Genomic DNA, 24,928 nt, shown 5'->3' with positions numbered 1-24,928 from the left:
TTCTCTCTAATATTTTCATTTATTATCCTGTTCATCTTCATTATTGTCACCTCCTATTTTAATAATTATATAATTATATCTAATATTAATAAACTTAAATACCATACCAATAAATTTTTCTACCTTAAAAAATTTATGATGTATTATTTTTATTCTTTGAACATAATTAAGTCTTTTTTTTAAAAAATATATTAGCTGATATAAATTCTTATACTATGACAAACTAGGATTATATTAAGAAAGGAGGTTGAAATTGTCATATTAGGATTTTGTTAAGTCTTTTAATGGCGTACAGTGTAATTGAGAGGTAAAATGCTATTTTTTAAAATCAGGAGGGCATTTTCGAGATAAGAAAATTTTGACAGGTACCATGAAAATGTTACTACTAAAAAATTACATAAAAATTCAATTTAAGAAAATTCTGGAAGTAAATAGGAAAAGAACGAGTTGCTCTAGCCCTCTTATCTCTCTATCTGAAGCAAGGAGCAGAAGGCACTTCGAACCAGTCAAGAGCACCCTTCACTAGTTCCGTTCTTCGATGCCCTGTGCCTACGACTAGGGGAAAGCGCCGAGCTACACGGTCGCGGCGGCGGAGACAATGTACGGCGGCGCCAGCGACGGAGAAGGCATCGGCGTCGGCCACGATGCTGGTGCGCCGAAGAAGATCCCGTCCGCGTCCTCCATGCCGTGGGTTCGAAACCTTCGCCGGTACGTCGGATCCGGCGCTGGCCTCGGCTCTGAAGCCCTCATGGGTTAGTTTTTTCCCGTTCCGATTTCTATTTTTTGTTGTCCGCTAGAAGAAAAAAAAGGTCTTTTTATAGAAAATCGAGATATGTGAGTACCTGATCGTATCAATTACTTCAAATAATAGATTTTTTTTTGGTAAATATTACATTTTTCATGCAAATTAGGTGTTTGATGCTCGATCAAGTGAATTTGTATTTTTGGGTTTAGCCCTAGAATTTTGAACTTAAAAATGGATATCCCATTGTATCGACTCAACATGCGAATCAAGATAATAGCAATAATTGAGTTAATGCTGCCAAATTACGATGACTAGTGGAGTTTAAGGTCTTTTGGAATCTGGATAGTTGCTGACGGACACAAAGGGCTCCGGGTGTAAACTTAGAAGACTATAGTCATAAGGCGATTTATTTTTCATTTGCAGGGAGAACTTTTTTTCCTTTTTAAATTTAAATCGAGCCTCCCTTCTGCTCAATTATGACTCCTTTGTTTCCTCAGATGAATCAAGCAGAGGAAGGAAAAATGAGCTAGAGGGGAAGAAAAAGGGGAAAAATCAAAGAAGAAGAAATGGGGGAGTGGGAGTGGAAGCGGTAGAAAAAGATGAAAAAGCTGAACTGGACGACGAGGAGGAGTCATAACTCTGTTGTTGTGTCTCTACAAGGAAGACCATATGGTGAGGAGAGGGTGATGGGGCTTGCCTGTATTGTCAGGAGAGGGCCATGCTTGCATCACATGGAGAGGGATTGGGTGGCGTTTAATTTCTATACTTTGGTTATATAACATATAAGTTAGAGCATATTAATTGGAGGTTTAAATTATTAGAAATATTTACTAAATATATATTGTAATAAGTAACAACATATAAGCTAGCATATGTCAATAATTTTTCAAGATTTGTTGTGTTGCTATATCTGTGCCTCAAATTTGGATCAGTTTCTCACAATTTCACATATCTCCGCTTAAAATCATGTAAATGAAACCTAAATCCATGCCAGTGTTGGATATTCACGGATGAGTTTGAGTAACATAAGCAAAAAGAATACACAGATATCAGTTTCATTAAATTAGAAGGCTCTTTAATTAGTGTAATTTTGCCTCTAAAGTGTTGAATTTCTTCATATATTTTCTATTTACACTTCACTTATGGAAATTTTGGCTACTTACTTTCTTGTGCTGATAATATAATGTTTAAAATATAAATAATCATTCTAATTTTTTATGCAAGATATTTTTGTATGAATTTGCTTTTCTTGTACATGAATAAAGAAATTTCCTGAACCACCATTTTTAATTTTCAGAGCTGGAAACAAAGAGGATATTGCTGGAGATTTTCAAAGAGCGACAAAAGAAAAATGCTGAATCAGGCTCAATTCCTAGCTTCTATAAAAAGGCACATCAGTCCATATCTTCCAGATTGCTTTCTTGTCTTTTATTCTTGTCTTCTATTTTATAAAAATGCAGAAGTAGATAGCATGTTGGGTCTTGTTCCCTTAATTCATTACTTCCATCAAATGTTTCAACCACCCATTGACAGTAGCCTCATACCTAGTTGCATTTATTTCACTGTACAAACTATTTTTCCTTTTATTTATATAAGCTTTTGAGATTTTGTTGAGATAACATATTCCTTTTGTAAAGCAGAAGCCTGAAGAGGGATCAATCAGTCATAGGGTTCAGCGATTGGCAAAATGTAGATTCTTGAAGGTGCTTGGTCATTATCTTCTAGCTGTTATAAGTCCAGTTTCAGCTGCTAGTTAGTCATAAGGATGAGAATTTCATTGGTGGTTCCTGATGCCTCCAATTTGTTTATGTACTCAACTTCTGTTTATGTTTGCTTTCATTGTACAGAAGCAATCAGAACTTTTACTTAATGCTGATGACCTGGATGCCATGTGGGTTTGCTTAAGGGAAAATTGTGTTATTGACGATGCAACCGGAGCTGAAAAGGTTAACATATCTTCTTGATTTCTCTTTTATGGTACCCACCCTGCGGAATCTGTCATTAATATGCATACACAGCTATATAATCCTTTTAGTTACTAATTATTGGCATGATAATGCCTATATTTTATTCTAGATTTAGTACCAAATAACCATTCTCTTGTCCTGTCCTTTTGAGACGATATTAGCCACATCCAGAACTGTTCCTGCCTGAGACCGCCACGGGTGAACCACCGGTGAGCTATCACCTGTGTTGACAAAGTCGTTGTACACTGAAGAAAGGGAGGTCAATCACCAGGAGAGTCTTTAAAGTCTGCAAGAAAGAGAGGGAGAATAAGAGGATTAGAATGGAGGCTAGGGGTACCTCGGCTCGTCCACTCCGACGCTCAAGTCAATCTCTGGTGTGGGAGAAGGAGAAGATGAACCGTAGATGAAAAGTGTGTATATGTGTGCATGTATGCGTACCTTTGCCCGCGAGAGTGGACTCCTTTTATAGCGCTGCTGAAGAAGAAATAATACCTTTTTCCTTATTAATTCAACGTTGTGTCACAATCGGGAAAACATCATATCACTATATTTCCGTCGTATCAGACAATCACGTCGCCCATACTTCGTATCTATATAATCATACTGCTCCACGTGCTCTGACACTCCACCCGCCATCCCAAGTGCTATGTCAATCCAGGTGTTCGCACAAGCCCATAAGACATAAAATAGTTGGGCAACAAAGCCTGACACACCAAGTAAAGAAGGAACAAGTCGAGTCGGTGGGGATGAGCTGAATGACACGAATTTGTTAGATCGGTGAAGCTGAGTAGGGTGTTGGGTAGATCGACTGGCGGAGTCGGGCAAGCTGATATGACTTAGCGGATCAGTGTATTTGGGGGAGCTGAGCCCCACCAGTTGGGTGGACCGATTAGAGGAGTCGGGCGAGCTGATTCGACTTTGCGGAGTAGTGTATTGGGGAGCTGAGCCCCAGGAGTTGGGTGGGGATGAGATGAATGACACGAATCTGTTAGATCGGTGAAGCCGAGTAGGGCGTCGGGTAGATCGACTGGCGGAGTCGGGCAAGCTGATATGACTGAGTGGAGCAGTGTATTGGGGGAGTTGAGCCCCACCAGTTAGGTGGACCGATTAGAGGAGTCAGGCGAGCTGATTCAACTTTGCGGAGTAGTGTATTGGGGGAGTTGAGCCCCAGGAGTTGGGTGGATTGACTCGAGGAGTTGAGCGAGCTGATTTAACTAAGCCGAGTAGTGTGTTGGGGTAGTTGTGCCCAGGAGTTGGATGAACCGACCGATGGTCATTCTTAATGTCGATCTATCATCTTCAATGCAGATGGATAGGCCAAGCGGAGACGCGGAGGGTGTAGGATTGATGGAACCGAATGGAGATGAGCAGGCTCGGTGGGGCAGAGTGTCTTGGTTTATTTGAACCAACTGGCCACCCCTAGCCCGATCGGAAGTGATCGAGTTGACCCATTTGGACTTTGAACTCCATCTCAACGGGACTCTTGACCTTTTTGGCATACGTGGAGGCCTCTAATACTCCCCATATCAAGAACCATACTAGTTCATATCACAACCTCTCCTCAATCATTAACAGTTGAAAAGTTTTGGACAAGATTCGTATATATAGTTGCTACAGTTTGAATGTTATTGCAACAGAAGTATGATATTAGTTATCTCAGTTATTCATCTGAATACATGTGTTATGCTGTAGATGATTTATATGTATATATTTTTATGGATAGTCAATGTCTTGATTACTGCCCCCTACAGATGAACTATGAAGATTTCTGTCACATTGCCTCTCTTTGCACGGAGCAAATTGGTGCTAAGTGCAGAAGATTCTTTAGCCCTTCAAACTTCATGAAGTTTGAAAAGGATGAAGCTGGCAGAATTGCCATCCTGCCTTTCTATCTATATGTGATGCGAACGGTAACTTTCATTTCCTTAGTATCACACAAATTTTTTCTTTATCTAAAAAAATATGAATGTAGAAAATTTGAACATTTTTTCTAGTAGTCTTGGTTTTCTGCCAATACATATTACTATTCCATTGCATAAAGAAATTATTATTTGAACTCACTACCATTATTGTACACTATATTTCCTATTTACCTGTTCTATCTTCATGTGTTTAAAAAGTTATTGTTCTTCCACTTGTGCATTCATTGGGTTCTTTTTTCTAGGAACTCTTTACACTTTTAGATTGAAATCAGTCTGGCTAATAGATGATTGTGTTCTATTTTGTAGATGCGTGTTTTAATGCATGTTCCACTTATTACATTGAGGTTTATTTGTGTAAACTGAACACTGGTAATTGTAACACTACTGAATTTTAGCATCTGTATGAATGCTCATCAGTTTTTTTAAGGTTCGTCAGAGAAGCTTTGAAGTTCGATTCAACTACATCAACTCATATTGATATATGCTGCAGCTGGGTGACTTGGATAAATAGATATGTTACAAACAAGAATGAGGCTACGAGGAATGTGGATAAGCCAATGAACATTGTGCAATGTAATATATCTTGATATTTTACACCAAATGTAGGCTACCAACTTATCGCTTGTCTATCAAGACTAAGTAATGTTGTGCATTAGGTTATAGATAATGGCAATTCGAATTCATGGCATGTGGGATTATGTATCTCTACAAGCCTATTCTTTGTTACCTGAACTCACATTCACTCCCTCCCATGACCTGTGGGCTGTGTCTACATGGCACAATCCGGATATGGATATGTAAATGAGTATGATGAGCCAAACTTTAGGAAGAGGTAGAAAATGGAAGGAATAAGAAGATGGAATGACAATAAGAAAATTTACATCCTTGAAGCAGCTTGCAATGTACACACAAAGGGATAGCCTTAATTGGTAAATTGTTTTGGACTTGCAAAGAGATCAAGTCACATACCACATCAAAGGTGATGTTGCATGAGATGCTTGTGTAGTGGGTACCATTTTTCAGTGAGGATGGTATCGAATTGGGAGGGAGAGGAAGGGGATCAAAGAAGGCGATGTTGAGTAGATTAGAGTTAATTAGGTTTATGTCACTCATATATAATACAAGATATAACTTATATAATATAATTTATTATATAAAGGGCAGGATAAGAAATGAGAGCATTAGAGAGAAAGTCAGAGTTGTATCTATTAAGGAAAAACTCCGAGAGACACATTTAAGATGGTACACACATGTACTTAGATGACCAATAAATGCTCCAGTTTGGTGATGTGAAATTATGACAAATACGCATATCAAACGAGAAAGACCAAAAAAAGACTTGGTTAGCAACAATAAAATAAGATAAAATTTATTTAAGTATAAATAATGATATAGTAGGAGATAGAGCTCAATGGCGTAAAAGGATCTATATAGTCGATCTTATCTAGTGGGATAAGGCTTGGTTGTTATTGTTGTCATCGTTGTAGTATATAAAGGGCAGCTCGGTGCACAAAGTTTCCACCAATACATGAAAGGATCAGACCACATTAGGTCTTTGGTATGTAACCTTACCCTACATTGTAAGAGCATATTTCCATAAGATCGTTACTCGAACTCGTGACCAACATGTCACACACATCAACTTTACTATTGCGCCAAGGTTCTCTTTCATAATATTATTTATTATATAACTTATATAATATAAAATGCAAGGTTTAAATCTCATTCCGACCTAGTGTTTTGGTTCCTTGTTGGAATTTGAAAGTTTTGTGCCATATTGAAACATGCCAAGGTGCGGTGCTAGGGCATTGAGGAGGAGAAGAGGAAAAGGGAAAGAAAATTAGGAAGAGGAGGAAAGAGGATAAGAGAGGGAAGCTATTTATCTTTGAATTGCTATCCTTTTTCATTCACTTTATTAATTAGGAGTTTCTGAATGAGAAGTTTCTGCCGATTGCCTTTGCCACCCGTCTTCATTGCTCATAGAGTTAGGGAATCGTCACTAGTAAGCTATTGAAAAATGAGGGGAGATGTATCACATGTCTTGAGTGCTTTCCTATTAGTGTCCATGGGTGGAGTAAATTTTTTTGCTTATCCCGTTCAATATGGAACAATTTTTTAAAATGTGATAATATGCCATATACCTAATAACTTATAATGTGTATCTTTATAATATAACTAAATTTGGACTCTCTTAAACGAAACCCTTTATCCTAACTCGGAGAAAATGATGTGTCTCACACTTGATCCATACTCATGTCGAATACTCGTAGCTAAATATGAGTAACATAGAGCTTATTAACCCTTTTGATCCTAATGTGTGCGATGGAGTCTAGCTACTGTTATGAGAATTCCATCGACATTGTGTGTTGGTTGTCAATTTGTGCGACAAGGCACTTTCAACTGATACAATTCAAAGCTAACTCATCTAACATGCAAAAACAAGTATGATTAAACAAATGAATATATTAATAATTAATTGAAAATTGTAAATAAAAGAGCTTCCAAATAATTGAAGCAAAAAAACCACATGCGACAAACTCTTACATGAATAAATCTCGGAACTTAGGGCTTATCTTAGTTCACAATCCAACATTTGCCTTGGGTAAATCTAGAGGCAAGATAATAAACTGTTTTAGGTAAAGAAATAACTGAGGAAATTTTAATTTAGTTTTTTTAATTTTTTGTTTAACAGAAGTTATAACATAATTGTTAATACTTTGTCTACTTTTATTGATAACTCAAATCTCTATTTGACAACTTAGGAAAAATGTGCATCACAAATTCACAATCCTAATACAGTTTATGACCCTACTAACAAGTGATAATGTGCAAGTATTTCTTTGGGTACAATTTGTAAATACGAAGTGTATTCATATTATTGTCAACCAGTCATTTATGGTTTGTTAATTTCCAATCTAGTTATAATTTCACCTCAACTTTCTCATGGGATATCTGAAGTTCATGCACCATCTCTTTTCATTCTTTTTGCATCAGGTTTCACTTACCCAGGCAAGAATTGATATGAGTGAGCTTGATGAGGATTCTGATGGTTTTCTTCAACCTCATGTATGAAATAAACTTAATCTTGAGTATTCAAAATGGCAACTGATCTAAAGATCTTGGTTTTGTACCCCCATTTTAACTATCATGGTAACTGATTACAGGAAATGGAGTCTTATATAAAAGGCCTTATTCCTAATTTGGCACAACTTCGTGATATGCTTGAAGCCTTTATTCAGATGTATTGTCGCATAGCTGCACGGAAATTCTTCTTCTTTTGTGATCCTCATAGGCGAGGTTTTCTTATCAAACTTTTGTTCTAATTGGAATATGTTGCAGGAGGATTTTCCATGTTTCTACTAAAGAAAATCGAAATGCTAATGTGGATTTTCTTGAATAATCATAGGAAAAGCATGCATAAAAAAGGTGCTGCTTAGCAATTGTCTCCAGGAGCTCATGGAACTTCACCAGGTAGTTTGTCTGCTACAGGGTTCTGCCTTTTTTAGTTTGACCATGATTTTTAAGTCATCCATGACGAAATTAATAATCTTGTCTTTCTAGAGATCTGCACTGTAATTGATGCATGTTCATGTATATTACCATTTTTTGTTTGCTTGGAGAGTATTTTTTTTCTGCTTCTTAGTTTTCTTGTTTTCAAACAATTTGCAATAGCCTGCACAGATTTTCCTATTGTGAAAAGTAGGTATGCAACACTTGGTAGTCTTTCTCAAGGCATGGTGGATATTTAGTTGATATGATATATGATTTTTTTTTTTTGAGGGTTCATTTAATATCCAATCAAAAATAGGTGGTGCTAGCCTAACTTTGGTGTCATCTTTGACAGTTTTTCTTTTAGTTTGCTTTGATCAATTTTACTTTCATTTCCCAACATTACCATTTAATGAATTTTTACAGCTTTCTTTGGTCCTCACGCTTACAGGTTACATACAATATATTAATCTGGCCTGTGTTCTTGACAGATTTACCACGGATGACATAAACTTCGATTTATTTTTCTTTGGAATCTTATTCTTGGTTTGTAGTACAACATCTTGACACTAAGAGAACTTATTTCTTTATTCTACTTTGGGAGATTAGTAGGGAGTTTAGTCATGAAATTAGTTGTAGTCCAATGGTTTGAAAATACAGGCAAGGGTTCAAGTGATGAAAGTAAATCTTTCCTTTTAAGTATGAGTTGCAGTGGTACCATGATGAGCTTTCATATGCTTCATCCATGCCTAGGGATCAAGATGTAGTTTTAGCTTAAATTCTGGTAGAAATGTAACTGCAGACATCAATTCTCAGATGATTTGTTTGCTTGCGTCTTGTGCATTAATGGGGCTTTTATTTGATTTGTAAATGATTCATTTGGAGATATTAAACCAGTTTTTAACAAATGATTCATTTGGAGCTTTCATATATTTGATTTGTTTTCTCAAATATGCTACACTAAGATCTATCAATTACACATATTGGAGCTGTGAAAGTCAATGCTGGATTCTACTTCTAGTTGTATGAAATAGACTTCGCTTTATTTTTTGTTGTTAGGAAAGTGAAGAGGAAGTTCCTGACACAGAGCAGGCAGAAAATTGGTTTTCATTAACTTCTGCTCAGAGGATATGTGGTATGTTGTGCATTACTGATTCTTGTGTTGCTACTGTTTTTTATTGCAGTGTAAGTAGCAGATACTGTTAATTCTCAGCTTCTACGTTGGATATTCTTTTGCTGATTGGAGAAGACCTATCAAGTTTGGTTGACAATTCATGTGCTTTTAAGCTTCAGTTGTTTTCCTTGTTTGATGTTTGCTCTCAGCTTATTTTATCATGTCACAAGGACCCAATCTTCACATATAATTATGTACGCTTGAGTTAACTAATAATTGTTCAAAGTTAGAGACTCAGTACGACTACAGGTCAGTAGGGATGACAATTTTCCCCGCGGGTTCGGGGTCCCGTGGGGAAAATCCGAAATGGGGATGGGGATCCCCGATTTTTTCGGGGATGGGGCGGGTTCCGGGGCGGGTATGGGAATACTATTCCCATCCCCGAACCCGCCCCGAATATTATTATTATTAATATTAATAAATTAATATATAATAATAAGTTTTTTTTTAAAATATTAATAATAGTGTTAATATTAATATTAATATTAAATATTTTGAAAATAATAATAATAATAATAATAATAATAATAATAATAATAATAATAATAATAATATAAATTAAATTTAGGGATGGGGCGGGGATGGGGGCGGGGATGGGGATTTGATCCCCGTGGGTTCGGGTTCTGGGAATCCCTGAACCCGAAAAAATGAGGACGGGGCGGGGATGGGGATGGCAAACCCGCCCCCGCCCCGCCCCGCCCCATTGTCATCCTTACAAGTCAGCGAAGATAAGTGAATGTGGTTTATCATACGTCCAATGGTACGGTGAATATGAAGTTCAGTTCTTTAGTAATTAGATATGTTGCTCTAATTTCTATATGGCTTACTTCTAATACACAAATTATTTCTTTTTTTTTTTGTTGATACATCTCTCTAATACTCCTTTGTCTCTCATTCTGTTTAAAAAACATGGATAGCTTCCATGGTTATTGTTAGAATAAGTATAGGGGTAGTTTGGTCTTTTGGTTTATTTCTTCTTTTCTATATAAAAGCCTAACTCGTGGTTCCTAAAGATACACGAGATTTTAGGTTTTACTTTGTACATGGTATCAGAGCGAGGTTAAAACCCTAAACCTAATTTCCTTATCTCAGCGCCGCGCCTCTCTCACCGCGTCTCTCTCTCGCCGCGAGCATCTCCTCGTCAGCGCCGTGCCTCTCTCGCCGCGCCTCTCTCTCGCCGCGAGCTTCTCCCTCGTCACGCCATCTCCCTCGCCGCGAGCGGCTCCTTGCGCTGCGCCCAATCTTCCTCCAGCCAGCGACGACATCTCCCTCTGCGCCGCCGCTGCCTTCCGTTCTGTCTCCGTTCGCGCATTTCTTCTCACGTGAAGCTAGGGCCCGCTTTCCCTGCTCCACCTCCTCTTTCTTTCTTCTCTTCGGCCGGAGGCTTCTTCTGCTCTCTCTGCTCGCGTCGGCTAGGGCACACGGCAGGTCCGGTAGAGGATTGAACACCGCTCCCGGATTTGCTCTCTCTTGCCCACAGCAGCTCTGGGCTCTGCCGCTGTTGGTTCTCCTGGCAAAGTTATTAGCTGCATCTCAGTAATCCACAGATAGCCTTTCCAAAACAGATCCGGTGCAGTTGCCAGCTATCTTCCTGACACGATCAGTGCTTTCTTCTTCTGTGGATTGGTTGCTAAGTAAGCTCACATCATATATTCCAGCAGTCTGGTTCACAACTCTATTCATGGCTGCATCTGGCCCCCCAAAGCCAGATACCTCAATCTTTACCAACCATATCACTGCACCTCTTTCTTCCGAGCAGTTGGATGGTAAAAATTATATCTCTTGGGCATCTCACATTGAGCTTTGACTTGTTGGATAGGGTTATGAGACACATCTCACTCAAACTGAAGAAGATGTTCAAGTCGCCGATCGTCCTCTGTGGAAGAAGGTTGACGCTCAGTTATGTTGTATTATCCGAGCCACCATCCATATATCTCTTAGGAATGTCTTCCGTACTCACAAAACCTGCAAAGCTGTTTGGACACAAGCTCAACAACTCTTTACAAATACCCCTCGGCGACTCTATCAAGTTTGTGAAGATCTCATGACCATCCTCAGCGCCCATCAGATTAAGGATTCAATGTCAACCTATCTGGGTTCAGTCTCTAGCCTTCTTTGTGACTTTAATGAACTGCTTCCACCTGCGGCCGATCCTGTTGAAGAGCTTGAAAATCGAAAAAAAAATTTCATGTCTCTGGCTTTATATGGTCTGCCCACAGAATATTCTCATGTCCGTGACCAGATCCTAGGCAGTCCCACAGAAGCTACCATGGATAATACTTGGGCGACTCTTCTCCGTGTCTTGACCAAAGTTTTGACAATGCCTTATTCTGTTCCTGTCGACTCGTTAGCTTTGATCTCTCGACACAAAGGATCTCCACCTCGCAAGGGTGGTAAAGGACGTCCTTGGTGTGATCATTGCCACAAATCGGGACACACGATTGATAAATGCTGGAGTTTGCATGGTCGCCCTCCACGTGCTGCTTAGATCGTTCAGAGCTCTGTTGCTTCTTCAGCTTCCACTTCACAGTTACCACCTGATTCGACTCCAACACCTTCCTATAATGATTTTCTGAAATGGTTTGAAGATCGTCAGCCTTCTGGTTCCACTGCTACCATTGCACACGCTGGCACTTCCTTTGCTGGCATATCTCATTCTTCGGGTCCTTAGGTTCTTGATTCTGGGGCAACTGATCATATCACTGGTAATAAATCCCTATTTTCTTCTCTCATTACTTCTGGTACTTTATCGATGGTCACCATGGCCAATGGTTCCCAAACTCAATCCCAGGGTATTGGCATTGTTCATCCTTCTTCATCTCTTTCCATTCATAATGTTCTTTATGTTCCCGGCGCTCCCTTTAATTTATTGTCGATAAGTCAACTTACTCGATCTCTTGATTGTGTCATTTCTTTTACTAACACATCTGTTTCCTTACAGGACCGGAGTACGGGGAGGTTGATTGGCTTCGGATGTGAATCCCATGGCCTATATCGGCTTCAACAACCCTCTTTTGTTGGTTCGGCGGCAACATCTCCACTACTTATTCATGCTCAGTTAGGACATCCAGGTCTTAATAAGTTGAAACAGTTACATCCTAGTCGTTCTCACTTAGAGTCTTTATCTTGTGAGTCGTGTCAATTAGGTAAGCATGTTCATAGTTCTTTTTCTCCTTGCATTGAGAGTCGGGCTATGCCTCCTTTTGCTTTGGTTCATTCTAATGTTTGGGGTCCGAGTCGTATTTCTTCCACAATGGGGTCAAGATATTTTGTTACTTTTATAAATTTTTCTCGTTGTACATGACTATATCTAATGAAGGATCGTTCAGAATTATTTTCTATTTTTGAATCCTTTTTCCTTGAAATAAAAACTCAATTTGGTACTTCCCTTCGAATTTTGCAAAGTGATAATGCATGCGAGTATTTGTCTACTCAGTTTCGTACCTTCTTGACATCTCATGGCGTGTTGCATCGCATGTCTTGCCCTTGTACCCCTCAACAGAATGGGGTTGCAGAACGCAAAAATCGTCATCTCCTTGAGACGACTCGGACTCTTCTTCTCCATTCTCATGTCCCTCATCAGTTTTGGGGTGATGCCGTACTTACTGCGTGTTATCTCATCAATCGCATACCTTCATCCACTCTCCAGGGTAAAATCCCTCATCAAGTACTTTATCCACTTCAGTTCCTTCATCCTCTACCACCTCGGGTCTTTGGTTCTATATGTTTTTCTCATGCTCTTGATCCCGGCGTTGACAAACTCTCTCCCCGGTCTCATAAGTGTGTTTTCCTTGGGTACCCACGGTCTCAGAAAGGGTACAAGTGTTATTCTCCTACCCTTCGTCGGTACTTCATCTCTGCTGATGTCACATTCTTTGAGTCGGTTTCTTTTTTTGCTCCTTCCGCTTCACAGGTCGAGGTTTCTCCCTCTCCACCTGCGCCAGTGACTATCTTTTGTCCTCCGGAGGCGCCTCTATCTTCTCCAGCCTCGCCTCCTCCTTTGCAGGTTTATCAACGTCGTACTCGTTCTACTTTGCCGCCGGCCAACACTGACACTGCTGTGGGCACATCTTTGGAGCCAAGTCCTTCGCCGTTTCCTCCGGTCTCATTTCCTGACCCTGATGTTCCTATTGCACTTCGAAAGGGTATGCGTTCCACTCGTAATCCTTCTCCTCACTATGTCTCTTTGAGCTATCATCGTCTTTCCCCATCCTATTATTATTGCCTGTCTTCCTTGTCTTTTGTTTCTCTTCCAAAGACTGCAGGTGATGCCTTTGCTCATCCAGGATGGAAACAGGCTATGCTTGTTGAAATGAGTGCCTTACAGAGCAGTGGGACTTGGGATCTCGTTCCTCTACCTCCTGGGAAGTCAGTGGTTGGTTGTCGATGGGTGTTTACGGTAAAAGTTGGTGTAGACGGCACGATTGATCGGCTTAAGGCTCGTCTTGTCGTTAAGGGCTATACTCAGGTATTTGGATTGGATTATGGAGACACCTTTTCTCCTGTTGTCAAGATGTCTTCTGTGCGTCTTTTTCTGTCTATTGCTGCAATTCGCCATTGGCCCCTTCATCAATTGGACATCAAAAATGCATTCTTACATGGTGACCTGCTCGAGGAAGTCTACATGGAGCAATCTCCGTGTTTTGTTGCTCAGGGGGAGTCTTCTGGTCTTGTATGTCGCTTGCGAAAATCTTTATATGGTCTCAAGCAGTCACCCAGAGCATGGTTCAGTAGATTTAGTACTGTAATTCAGCAGTTTGACATGACTCGAAGCGAGGCTGATCATTCTGTTTTTTATCGCCACTCATCTACTGGTTGCATTTATGTAGTGGTTTATGTTGATGATATTGTCATCACAGGTAATGATCATCTTGGGATTTCACAAGTAAAACATCTTTTCAAACATTTCCAGACAAAGGATCTTGGCAAACTCAAATATTTTCTAGGGATAGAAGTGGCACAGTCTAAAGATGGGATCATTATATCTCAAAGGAAGTATGCAATGGATATTCTGGAAGAAACAGGAATGTTAAACTCAAAGACAGTCGACAATCCCATGGATCCTAATGTCAAGCTCCCACCAAATCAAGGGGAGCCTCTTTCAGATCCTGAACGGTATAGGCGATTGGTAGGGAAACTAAGTTACCTTACTGTCACTCGTCCGGATATCTCATTTGCAGTAAGTGTAGTAAGTCAGTTTCTTAGCTCTCCATGCAAAGAACATTGGGATGCCGTGACTCGCATTGTTCGATATATCAGGGGTGCACCAGGAAAGGGTCTTCTATATGAAGACAAAGGGCATACTCAAGTCGAGGGATATTCTGATGCAGATTGGGCAGGATCTCCCTCTGATAGAAGATCCACTTCTGGATTTTGTATATTTGTCGGAGGTAACCTTGTTTCTTGGAAAAGTAAAAAACAGAATGTTGTGGCAAGATCCAGTGCAGAGGCAGAATATCGAGCTATGACTATTGCTAGTCCAGAACTTATATGGTTAAAACAGTTGCTTCAGGAACTAAGGTTTGGAGAGGTTACACAAATGTCACTCATATGTGACAACCAGGCCGCTATGCATATTGCCTCAAATCCAGTCTTCCATAAGAGAACAAAGCATATTGAAGTTGACTGTCACTTTGTCAGAGAGAAAGTCATATCTGGAGAAATATCTACTAGTTTTGTCAACTCAAATGATCAGCTAGCAGATATATTCACTAAATCACTTAGAGGTCCTCGGATTGACTACATATGTAACAAGCTTGGTGTATATGATCTATATTTTCAAGCTTGAGGGGGAGTGTTAGAATAAGTATAGGGGTAGTTTGGTCTTTTGGTTGATTTCTTCTTTTCTATATAAAGGCCTGACTCGTGGTTCCTAAAGATACATGAGATTTTAGGTTTTACTTTGTACAGTTATATTTCGATAACTATCAGTTACCTGTTAGAGTACAAAGTGCCTATCATTCTATTAAAGGGTGATTCTACTACTATTGCCGATTGTCAGATGACAGTTCAGCAGCATAATGTGGAAAGGAGGTTTAGATTAACTCAAATGAGATATTAATGTTTACTATGGTTCATGTTTGATTGTTTTAAATTATGGTGAAATAAAAAAGAAGTATGTATTGGATTGTAAATCAATCAACATTACACTTCACCATCCCATTCTTCCTATCTGTAGAAACTTGCACAAAGAGGTGGAGTACTTAGTTAGAAGCCCAATAAAGATGTAAAACAATGAAGAATAAGCCAAAACAGCAGTTTTGCAAGAACACACCATGACATAGAATTAAAATATCTATCATGGACTTCAGTTTTACACTAAAATGAAATACCTTTTCTAATAATTCGGATTATCCAGAATCAGATAGTATGAATGTGCATGACTATTCAGGGCTTACCTTGGGTGATATTATTGCTTCTATATGATGAAAAATGATCTATTCATGAAAAAACCACTTTGCTTGGAAGGGTAAATGCTGTGAAATTATGAATTGATACACGCGGAAAGGATAGTTATTCATCCCCCAACTTGAGCATATTACATAATATGATATATAAATATATATATATATATATATATATATATATATATAAATATATATATATATATAGATATATATATATATATATTACCATTGCAAGGATCTAATCTTTGTCTGACTAATGCAGTGCCTTTTCATTTTTCCCTTGTAGAAAATTGTTTGTTCATCATGAGTCAATATCACCAAAACTTATATTGATAGCTTTTTCATTACTACAGTCACCAATGCTAGCTGTTTAAATTGATGCTGGCATGTTGCAAGTGATATGTCACTATGGATATTACTTGCAATTTTCAGTTTCTCCATCATGAGTCCGTATCACCAAAACTTATATTGATAGCTTTATCATTTATTACTGTGGCCAATGCAATCTGTTTAAGCTGATTTTGGCATTTTGCGAGTGATATGGAATTCACAAGTGTTTTTGATGGATATTACTTGCAATTATTGGTTTTTAACTTTATAATAAAGGCATTTAAGGTGCAAATGATTTTAAATTTGTTACATTACTGTGTTTCTATTCCACAGATATGTATATTGCCCTGGATAAAGACAAGAATGGAACTCTGAGTAAGCAAGAGCTCAAAGAATATGCTGATGCGACACTAACTGAAATCTTTATTGAGAGAGGTATTGTTCTAACCTTTGATTACTGAATTTCATTGTACCTATCATTTTAGTGATTATTTTGTAACTAGAATTTGTAAAGCAATACTGTTCTATGACCTTGTACTTCATTTATATCTTTGTTTTTGCTCAACTATATCCCTATGTATGTGCTTGAAAAAGAGGATGAGGTTTTTTAGAAAATTTATGCAGTCTTTTTTTTAAGAAAATCAATTTTTCTTTAATTGCCTAGTCACCTAGTTTTTTTTTTCCCTTTCAGTAGAACCAAAGTAAGAAATAAAGGGCATAATCACTCATTGGTGCAATTTGCCTTTGTCAATTTGCTTCATCTGTCAATTTCTATGAAATATCATGCCATAGCTTATTTTCTTTATTTCATTAGTTGAAAAAGGACGCTATGCAAGTAATTTTGGATAGAGACTTCTATCAGGAATTAGTAAGATAGGACTGAGATGTTCAAAAACTGCAACAACATCATCATCAACTCGTGATTGTCTCAACTATTCAGGGTTGTCTATATGAATATTTTCTGACTTACCTAATGCAATTCTCAACATTTTTCTTCCAACATTGAAACTATAAGAAGCTTTTAGTTTTTCGTCTAGTTTGCCTATGTGATGGGTGTTGATAGTCACGCGTGGGCTCAAATGTAGTCATTCAAACTAACCTAGGTATAAGCTTGTCAATAACAATAGCACTTGTAGAAGCATACAGCAAAATTTTGGAAGCCACCTATGACAATGACTGGTTTTGGAGTAGTACTTGTAGTTCCATTTTTAATTCTAATTATAAATTTTAAAAACATTCTAATTATCAGAAACCTTTTGATTCAGATTTCATTTGTCGCCTAATTAACATTGTGCTTTCTTAAGTTAGACTAGTTGGTTATTTGAAAAATAACAGATACCAGGCAGCTGAGAACATCAATGTTCATGCAAAACACTATTACGTCCTTTACCACAAAGAATGCCAGAATAAAGATACTATATCGATTAACTGAAATGTTGTACAATTTGATGCACAGAAATTTACCCATGAAATAAAATGTCCCCTGACCTGTCTCTGCTTTGTTTTCTTAACAGTTTTTGATGAGCATGTACGTCGAAGCAAAGCTGGAGGTGTTAATACTCGTGAGATGGACTTTGAAAGCTTTCTGGATTTTGTTTTAGCCCTGGAAAACAAGGACACACCTGAAGGATTAACATACTTATTCAAATGTCTTGATCTTCAAGGACGGGGCTATCTTACCACTGCTGATATTCATATGCTCTTCAGGTTCTTTTCATTTATAGCTATTATGTTACATGTGCATCCTCTACAAGTACTACCGTTCTTGTGTGCAAAACCATGCATTCTGCACAAAGGAGTTATATCAAACTATGTGGATGTGCTATATGCATCCCAAATGCAAGCTTTAAATCTGGCTCTTACACCACATAATGATTATTTTAGCCTCAAAAATGTGAAATTTCACTAGAGTATTCGAGCCAAAGAGAGTTTCTTTTAAACTTGTATTGTTGATGGCCTTCCTTTTGAATATCAAATCTCAACACGAACAGTAGCAAAACATCTTTTTTTTCGAGTTAATTAATTTACCTCAACTAGGATTTCTTACAATTTTTTATGCAACTAGCAGTTATTGCAATTTTTAGCAAAAATTTGAAATGCCTAACAAATTTATCATTCCATTTAGTTTTTACTCAACCTAGGTGAAATTGATGACATGGAAGTTTTGCATGTTATATTATGTAAGCATTTTAACCGTGTAAGATGCCAAATCCAAAATCTGAGAAGATGACTTTCATTTTTCCCACTAAAATCCATCTTACACAAAAAAAAGGAAATTTTGGGATTAGGTATGTAACTAGGTATTTCACTACGGTTATGTGAGATTACTACCTTGTTAACTTAATCTAGATATATAAAATACTAAGTAGGATATTTTCTAGGCTAGATAGTTGGGTAGAAGGTTCAAGTCAAGGTTTAAAGTATTGTTCCAAGCTAGGTATCAACTCCAGCCAGAACAAAGCTATTTCCCAGCTAGCATTTGATTGTGGTGCTGGTCAACATGACATGAAGAAGCTGCTGCTGTTGAACTCTTGCAGCATCAGTAGTAGGAGAATGAGGAGGAAGAGGAACCGACCTGGAAATTCGCTGAAGACATGGTGACCATCAAAATCACCTTTGAAATCAATGCAGAAAGTCACTGTCAAAGGTTCCAAGGAGTGCTACTCAGCCCGTGTTAGTGTCTTGGCTCAAAGTTATGCTCACTGGTACGGGTGAGATGGTGTGAGATTTAATACCTTGATTCAAGGTTTATGAGTTAACCCATAATTTTTTTGGCGATGTCAATGCATTATAAATTTTGTTGTCCACAATATGAGTAAAGAAGATATAATTGGAATACTACTTTTGGATGTTTCGCCTATCATGTGACTGCTAGCGTATAAACAAACCTTATAATACTATATCTATGTTCTTGCACGTTACAATTATGTGGAAGAGAAAGAAAATAATAGTTGTCTCCAAAATTCACTTTAATTTGCTTGGGTTATTGACAAATGAAGGTGGATCCGAGCATAAGTCAGTGTTCTAAATGGCAGTCGAGGCGGCCGCCTAAGTGGGAGGTGGGTATTAACTGCGCCGCCTTTCCCTCATACAGTGATCGCCTTTAGGCGGTCAAAGATGAGGCAAGACTAGTGGGTGGGTGAGGCGGCTACTGTGTCGGCTTGCCGGGCCTTTGCCTTCGGCAACGCTTTAGGCACAAGCACGACTCTAGTGCTGATGCGCCGCGACGATTCTGAACGTATCGCCCGAGCCCCACTACGGGCCTAGACACATCGCCCGAGTCTAGAGACGGGCAGGAAGCGTTGCCCGAGCTCGGTGATGCATCCGGACAAGTCGCGCAGTCCCAACGACGCATCCTGCTGGTCGCGTGGTCTCGGCCATGCGTCAGACTCATCGTGTGTGCCGAAACAGTGGTAAGAGGGACGAAGTTAGGTTTTAAACTTAGGGTTTGATTAAATAACTTTAGATTAATGATTTAATCAACTTAGATAATTTAAATAGATTTAATTAAAGCCTAATAAAATTATCCCATTAATTTAACACACACACATATATATATGTAAAATATTTTTTAATTTTATATTTTTAAATATTTAGATTAAATTTTTTATTTTTTAGTTAATACAATCAAGGAGCAATGCAAGGAACATCTCTATTAGAGAACTTGATGAGAATTTAGATACATCGAAGGAGGAGAATGAAGAAGATGTTGATTTTGAGTTCGACAATGAGAGGATTATGGATGTAATTGATGGTACATGTGTAGATAATTTAGAAGATTAGTTATGTTTAGTCTAGTTCTTGATGACTTGTCATGTTGGATTGAAATTTTGAATTTTAAACTTAGGCTTTTGGTAAAAGTAATGATATTACTTTTTTAGTATTAATAGTGATGGATTCTTATTAATTATCTTGTTAGTTGCATTTATATATTAATTTGTATTTTATATAAATTGTATTGTATGAAACTTATTTATCCATAAACATCATGACAAATAATGACTATTTATAATATTATATATAAAAAAAATTCAACTGCTTAGGCACCACCTAGACATCGCCGTCCTCCACCGCCTATTGACATTTACAACACTTGCACAAGTTCAATCAAACCTGTTTTGATAAGTGACAATACATGTTAAAGATTGCTAGTTTGCATGTTTGAGAGATTAAAAGGGAGAGAGCATAAGAGAAATTAATGAAGTTACTATAGAGTTGATGGGAGGGTGTTTAGAATTTCTAACATCCAACAGGATGAGTATAAGGGGAGGAAGCTAATAAGACCTCGAGGGGTATCTAGAGGTGTGAAGAGAGAAATGATGTGGCAAGAGTCATCTGATTGCCGTGGCTGAATGGCCACTCTGTACAAGATATTTGCAGGGTGCACATTCACCTTACCATGATGAATTGATTTGTTACTGATTCTCTCTTTGCTTTGGTCCTTAACTATTAACGTTGACATGGTTACCAACCGCATTGACCTAAAAATATCTACATTCATGCACAAAACCGTGGATGGTTTTCTTTTAGAGGATCTATTTTACGCAAGTGAAAAATCATTAGGCAGACTAACAAATTGGTTTAATGGATAACAATGACTGTCAATTATCCATGAAGTTCTCCATGTTTTAAAACTTTGTCCAATAGAAGGCCGTATCTTAAAATCTATGTACTTGGAAACAAACCTCTGTAGCATTTCCATGCACTATTTGAGCCTATCCTGCTTGCTGCTCTCGAAACTTCTCCCTCACCATGTGTTGTTGGCAGAGATGTTCACCACAAGTGGATCGAGGGTGGGAACTACGAGTTGTGTATTGAAGATGTGAGAGATGAAATCTGGGACATGGTCAAACCGGCTGATCCTCTTAGGATCACCCTTGCTGACCTTCTCACCTGTAAGCAAGGTGGTACAGTTGCTAGCATGCTCATGGATGTACGCGGTTTTTGGGCCCATGACAACAGGGAAAACCTACTCCAGGAAGAAGAAGAACCAGAGGAAGAATAATTTTCATAACCGGACTAATTCAGTTTCCCTGCTGGAATGTAAGTTGAGTTGTAATATCATGACTACATGAATTGATTATCTTGCGACCTTGTTTTAAAATACTAATTTCGAAGTGGTCGTAATGCTGCTGCAGTTTGTATTGTTCTTGTTCCAAAAAAGATGGACTTGTGATAAAATTGTCAAGGCTTCCCTTGTTTCTCTTAGAACAAACAATTCATGTCGGCATTATGGAATTTCTTGTGCATCTCATGGCATGTTCGAAATTATTATTATCTCATCAAATCAAAATTACATCCTGTTGATAAACAAAAGTGCACAAATTCCAGTGTCGAATCTTATTGGTCTTCACTTTAGCATTATTCTCTTATCCTTGATTGAAGGCAGGCGTATTGAGAACTCAAATGAGCATCTAGTTGATCATCATATTGCTTTCAATCTTGATTGTGATGCTTCCAACTGGATTCGCATGTTTTTCCGATATATAAAATATCTCGATTAGCACTGATGATCGACACGAACCCTAAAGTTGCTCTATGATTTATTTTCACATTCCGCAAAAGCACGGGTAACACGAAAGCCTCGGCAGATGTTTATGGTCAGAGCCATAGGGCACCTGCTTCCCTTAGCAAGGGCACAAGATTTCCTCCGAGGTGCAGCGACATGACTCTATCCGTCGAGCCAATAAACCTGCCACCAATAAAGACCGCCGGCACTGCTGGCCTCCTCCCCAACAGTTTTACAAGTGCCTTCTCCATCTCCGCCCCCCGCGGGTCCTGATCAAGCTCGTGGACGATGGCATTGACTCCGAGATCAGTGAACAGGCTCTTCACACTGTAGGTCATGTAACATGAGCTCAAGCTGAAGATGACCACCGCACGCTGCGACGCCAACTTCATCACCTTGTCCATACAGCTATGACTCAGATCGTCGGCCGATGTTGCTCAGTCGTAGCTAGCTGTGGGACTAGCATTGTGTTTGAATTGCATATATATATAGTTGCGCGAAAGTTGCACTAGGAATATCAACTGTATAGGGAGATGGAGATATAGGAGTTGACATTGTAGTCAAAGGATTTATTTTCTGGTTCAGATGCACATACAAATGTGGCCAACACATGCAAGAATATTTTGAACTCCACTCTCAGCTTTGATGCCAAAAAAGTGGCTTGCATTTCGATAAGAAGGATCGAACTAATTCCCCAATTCCCTCTCTTTATGGTTTGCAATTGCTATGGGCGTACGGGGGATGTCTCAAGGCACAGGAAGATGCATATGCTGAAGAGAATAAAATGTGCTACTCGGTGGCGTATGATCGGACAACAGACATGCTCACATGGAAGATCTCTATCATCTGGAGGACCATTTGTGATCGATAGTATGGTATAATTGTGTTCGCTGGGACCGGTAACGACGTCAAAGATAGTGATGAAAAACGAAATACAATATAAATAGCAATTTACATAGATGATCTTTACTTTGCTGGTTGTTTGATTATTTTGGATTGCTTTTTGAAGGTCTAAATTTAATAACACCTTCCCTTCAAAACTCCTAAAAATCGATTTTGAAATTCTCCACAAAATCTTCCTTTATAGGTTTTTTATCGCGACTGAAAATTATCTAATAGTCGACTATCTATCACCATCAATTGACTATTCTTCTTGAATTTGAACGTTGCGCTTATATAACGGGTCTTCCAGCTCAACATTAGCCGCGACAGTCAACTGTTATACTATATTAGTTGATTGTTGAATCAATAGTCAAATTTCTAAATCAATTCAAAAACTTTTTATTCACTCCAACATTTTCATCAATCGATTGCTCATACCCAACAATAGACTAATATACGGCAAATCCTCTAAAACCTTGAAATCGATTATTACTCTCATAGGAGTCGATTGATACCTTTGTTTCAATTTTATCAAGTTTCTCATGTCAAGTTTTCAGTTCTTCATGACTCACTTAAACTTCGTCATTGTCAATTCCTTATTAGACTTCCAATCGTCAAATGTCAGATCAACTATAATATACTTGTACTTCTCCGCTAAGTATTCATTCAACCTTTAACCTACTTAACTTTTTGCTCTTGCATCAAACTTGATTAAACATTGAAATCCAACCCAAACTAATTCGAACTTGGTCAATTAAGGTCAATTTCTCCAACAATGTTGATCTCTCTATTTGATCTCTTCGTGCTAGTGTGCCCGAGTGAAGGTTTTGTAATACATGTGGCATGTAATGCCCAACTCGATGTGCTTTGCGATTGTATAGTGACCCTATTTGAAAGTTAGAGAGATGGTGCGCTGGGCAGGTGGCTGCAAGGTTGACAGAACGAAGACTTTAGATTGGAGCAGGGGTTGCGAACAAGAATGAAAATTTTTCCTGCGCATATTCGAGAGAGTAGACAAATGTCAGTGCCAAAAATTAGGGAAGGGATCCCTTGCGAAGGCCCTCCGACGCTCAAGTCAGTGTGATGCCCGAGCGAAAAATTGAATAGTAGATATGCGTGTGCCCAGTAAGAATATGTTCCAAAGCGTATTCAAGCGTACCTTGCCATTGGAGAGGACCCTCTTTTATACACCACCTTTAATAACTTTCACAATCATGAGGTGACAGAGAATGTCAGGTGTTAGAAGTTCGCGAGTAAGGGAATATGTATTCTGGGAGGCGTAAAGTCACCGTTCGAGGAATCTTCTATTACTCGTGTATACCCTTTTGTAACTGACGCCATAAATGAGACGATTGAAGGAATATGATGTCATAAAGTGTCGGCTAATAGAAAATATGGAGCCACCTTCGAGGAAAGTTCTATTGAATGCCCATGTAATAATAAAAGAATATTCTTTGACAAGAGGTTGTTATTCTCTGACAGACTGTTACGATTATCTGACAATGTGGTCCCTGAAGATATCCCAACCATATATTTAGCCAACCGGCTATATATATAAGAGCAGAGTGTTAGGTATTGTAGGACGTTCGACTGTTAAGACTGCTCGGATATATGTTGTGTAATGCTGGAGATCTGATTATGAAGTAATACTAAGTATGGTAGGACGTTCGACCGTTAAGACCGCTCGGATATATATCATGTAATGCTGGAGATCTGATTATTAAGGGTGTATATACTGTTGGTGCAACCTTAGGTCAAGGTTGACCTGGTTGACCCACTCGAGTTGACTTGACTCGAGTTGTATTTTGATGTTTGACGAGAATAGAAAAGTTGTATCTTGATGGTTGACAAGAATACAAACTTGGGAGATTGTGGGTGCAACTTCGGTCAAGGTTGACCTGGTTGACCCGACTTGAGTTGACTCGATTCGGTAAAGTCTAAGTATGGAGACTTGGCACGGGAAAAGTCCAAGTATGGAGACTTAAGTCCAAGTATGGAAGCTTGGCAGATGGGAAGTCCCGATCTAGTCGGAGAGGGCTCGGTAGCTCGTTCTCCTAGGTCGAGAGGGCTTGGGAGCTCGTTCTCGGACCGGATGAAGTCGGAGGGCTCGGTAGCTCGTCGTTCTCTGAACCGAACGTGGAAGTCGGAGAGGGCTCGGTAGCTTGTTCTCCGGACTAGGTCGAGAGGGCTCGGTGGCTCGTTCTCTCAGACCGGAAGGCTTTAGGGTTTATCGGTGACCGATCCTCGATTGTTTGGATCGGTCGGTGACCGATATGTTTACGCGGTCCAGACCGATCGAGCGATGGACTTCAGAGAGCGATGGGAGGATCCGTGGACCGATCCACCTATAGCCTGATCGGTCCAGGCCCTAGCCGTTGCGACACAACGGCTAGTTTATGTGTCTTCTTCTTCGCAGGTTATATATCGAGGTCAAGGGCCTCTACAGTAACAGTTCTTGCTCTTCCTCCTCACTGCGATTTGAGCTTTGCTGAGCTCCTCTTTG

The 24,928-nt window shown here is 38.9% G+C and overlaps 2 protein-coding genes across 2 annotated transcripts; one reads left to right on the top strand and one right to left on the bottom strand.

The window, feature by feature from the left end:
• The first annotated feature begins 439 nt into the window (after window positions 1–439).
• LOC122042294 (probable serine/threonine-protein phosphatase 2A regulatory subunit B'' subunit TON2) lies at window positions 440–21,272 on the top strand. The gene is made up of 12 exons (XM_042602328.1): window positions 440–752; window positions 2,043–2,134; window positions 2,386–2,448; window positions 2,593–2,691; window positions 4,464–4,622; window positions 7,629–7,700; window positions 7,799–7,931; window positions 8,041–8,105; window positions 9,183–9,258; window positions 16,368–16,469; window positions 17,549–17,741; window positions 20,802–21,272. The coding sequence occupies exons 1-12, from the start codon at window positions 599–601 to the stop codon at window positions 21,037–21,039; spliced, it is 1,446 nt and encodes a 481-aa protein (XP_042458262.1). The 5' UTR covers window positions 440–598; the 3' UTR covers window positions 21,040–21,272.
• Window positions 21,273–21,549: 277 nt separating this feature from the next.
• LOC122042295 (putative glutaredoxin-C14) lies at window positions 21,550–22,029 on the bottom strand. The gene has a single exon (XM_042602330.1). The coding sequence runs from the start codon at window positions 21,945–21,947 to the stop codon at window positions 21,636–21,638; it is 312 nt and encodes a 103-aa protein (XP_042458264.1). The 5' UTR covers window positions 21,948–22,029; the 3' UTR covers window positions 21,550–21,635.
• Between the last annotated feature and the right edge of the window lie 2,899 nt (window positions 22,030–24,928).

The sequence above is a fragment of the Zingiber officinale genome, chromosome 2A (genome assembly GCF_018446385.1).
Source record: "Zingiber officinale cultivar Zhangliang chromosome 2A, Zo_v1.1, whole genome shotgun sequence".
Classification (NCBI taxonomy): Eukaryota; Viridiplantae; Streptophyta; class Magnoliopsida; order Zingiberales; family Zingiberaceae; genus Zingiber; species Zingiber officinale.
The sequence above is the reverse complement of the archived record's forward strand: the minus strand, read 5'-3'. Positions and strand labels throughout refer to the sequence as shown.

Excerpts from the sequence above, each read along its gene's own strand:
- LOC122042294 (XM_042602328.1), top strand. The coding sequence starts at position 599 with ATGTACGGCGGCGCCAGCGACGGAGAAGGCATCGGCGTCGGCCACGAT. Across the intron at positions 7,932-8,040 it reads TTGTGATCCTCATAGGCGAG|GAAAAGCATGCATAAAAAAG; the intron begins GTTTTCTTATCA and ends GAATAATCATAG. Across the intron at positions 16,470-17,548 it reads TGAAATCTTTATTGAGAGAG|TTTTTGATGAGCATGTACGT; the intron begins GTATTGTTCTAA and ends TTTTCTTAACAG.
- LOC122042295 (XM_042602330.1), bottom strand. The coding sequence starts at position 21,947 with ATGGACAAGGTGATGAAGTTGGCGTCGCAGCGTGCGGTGGTCATCTTC.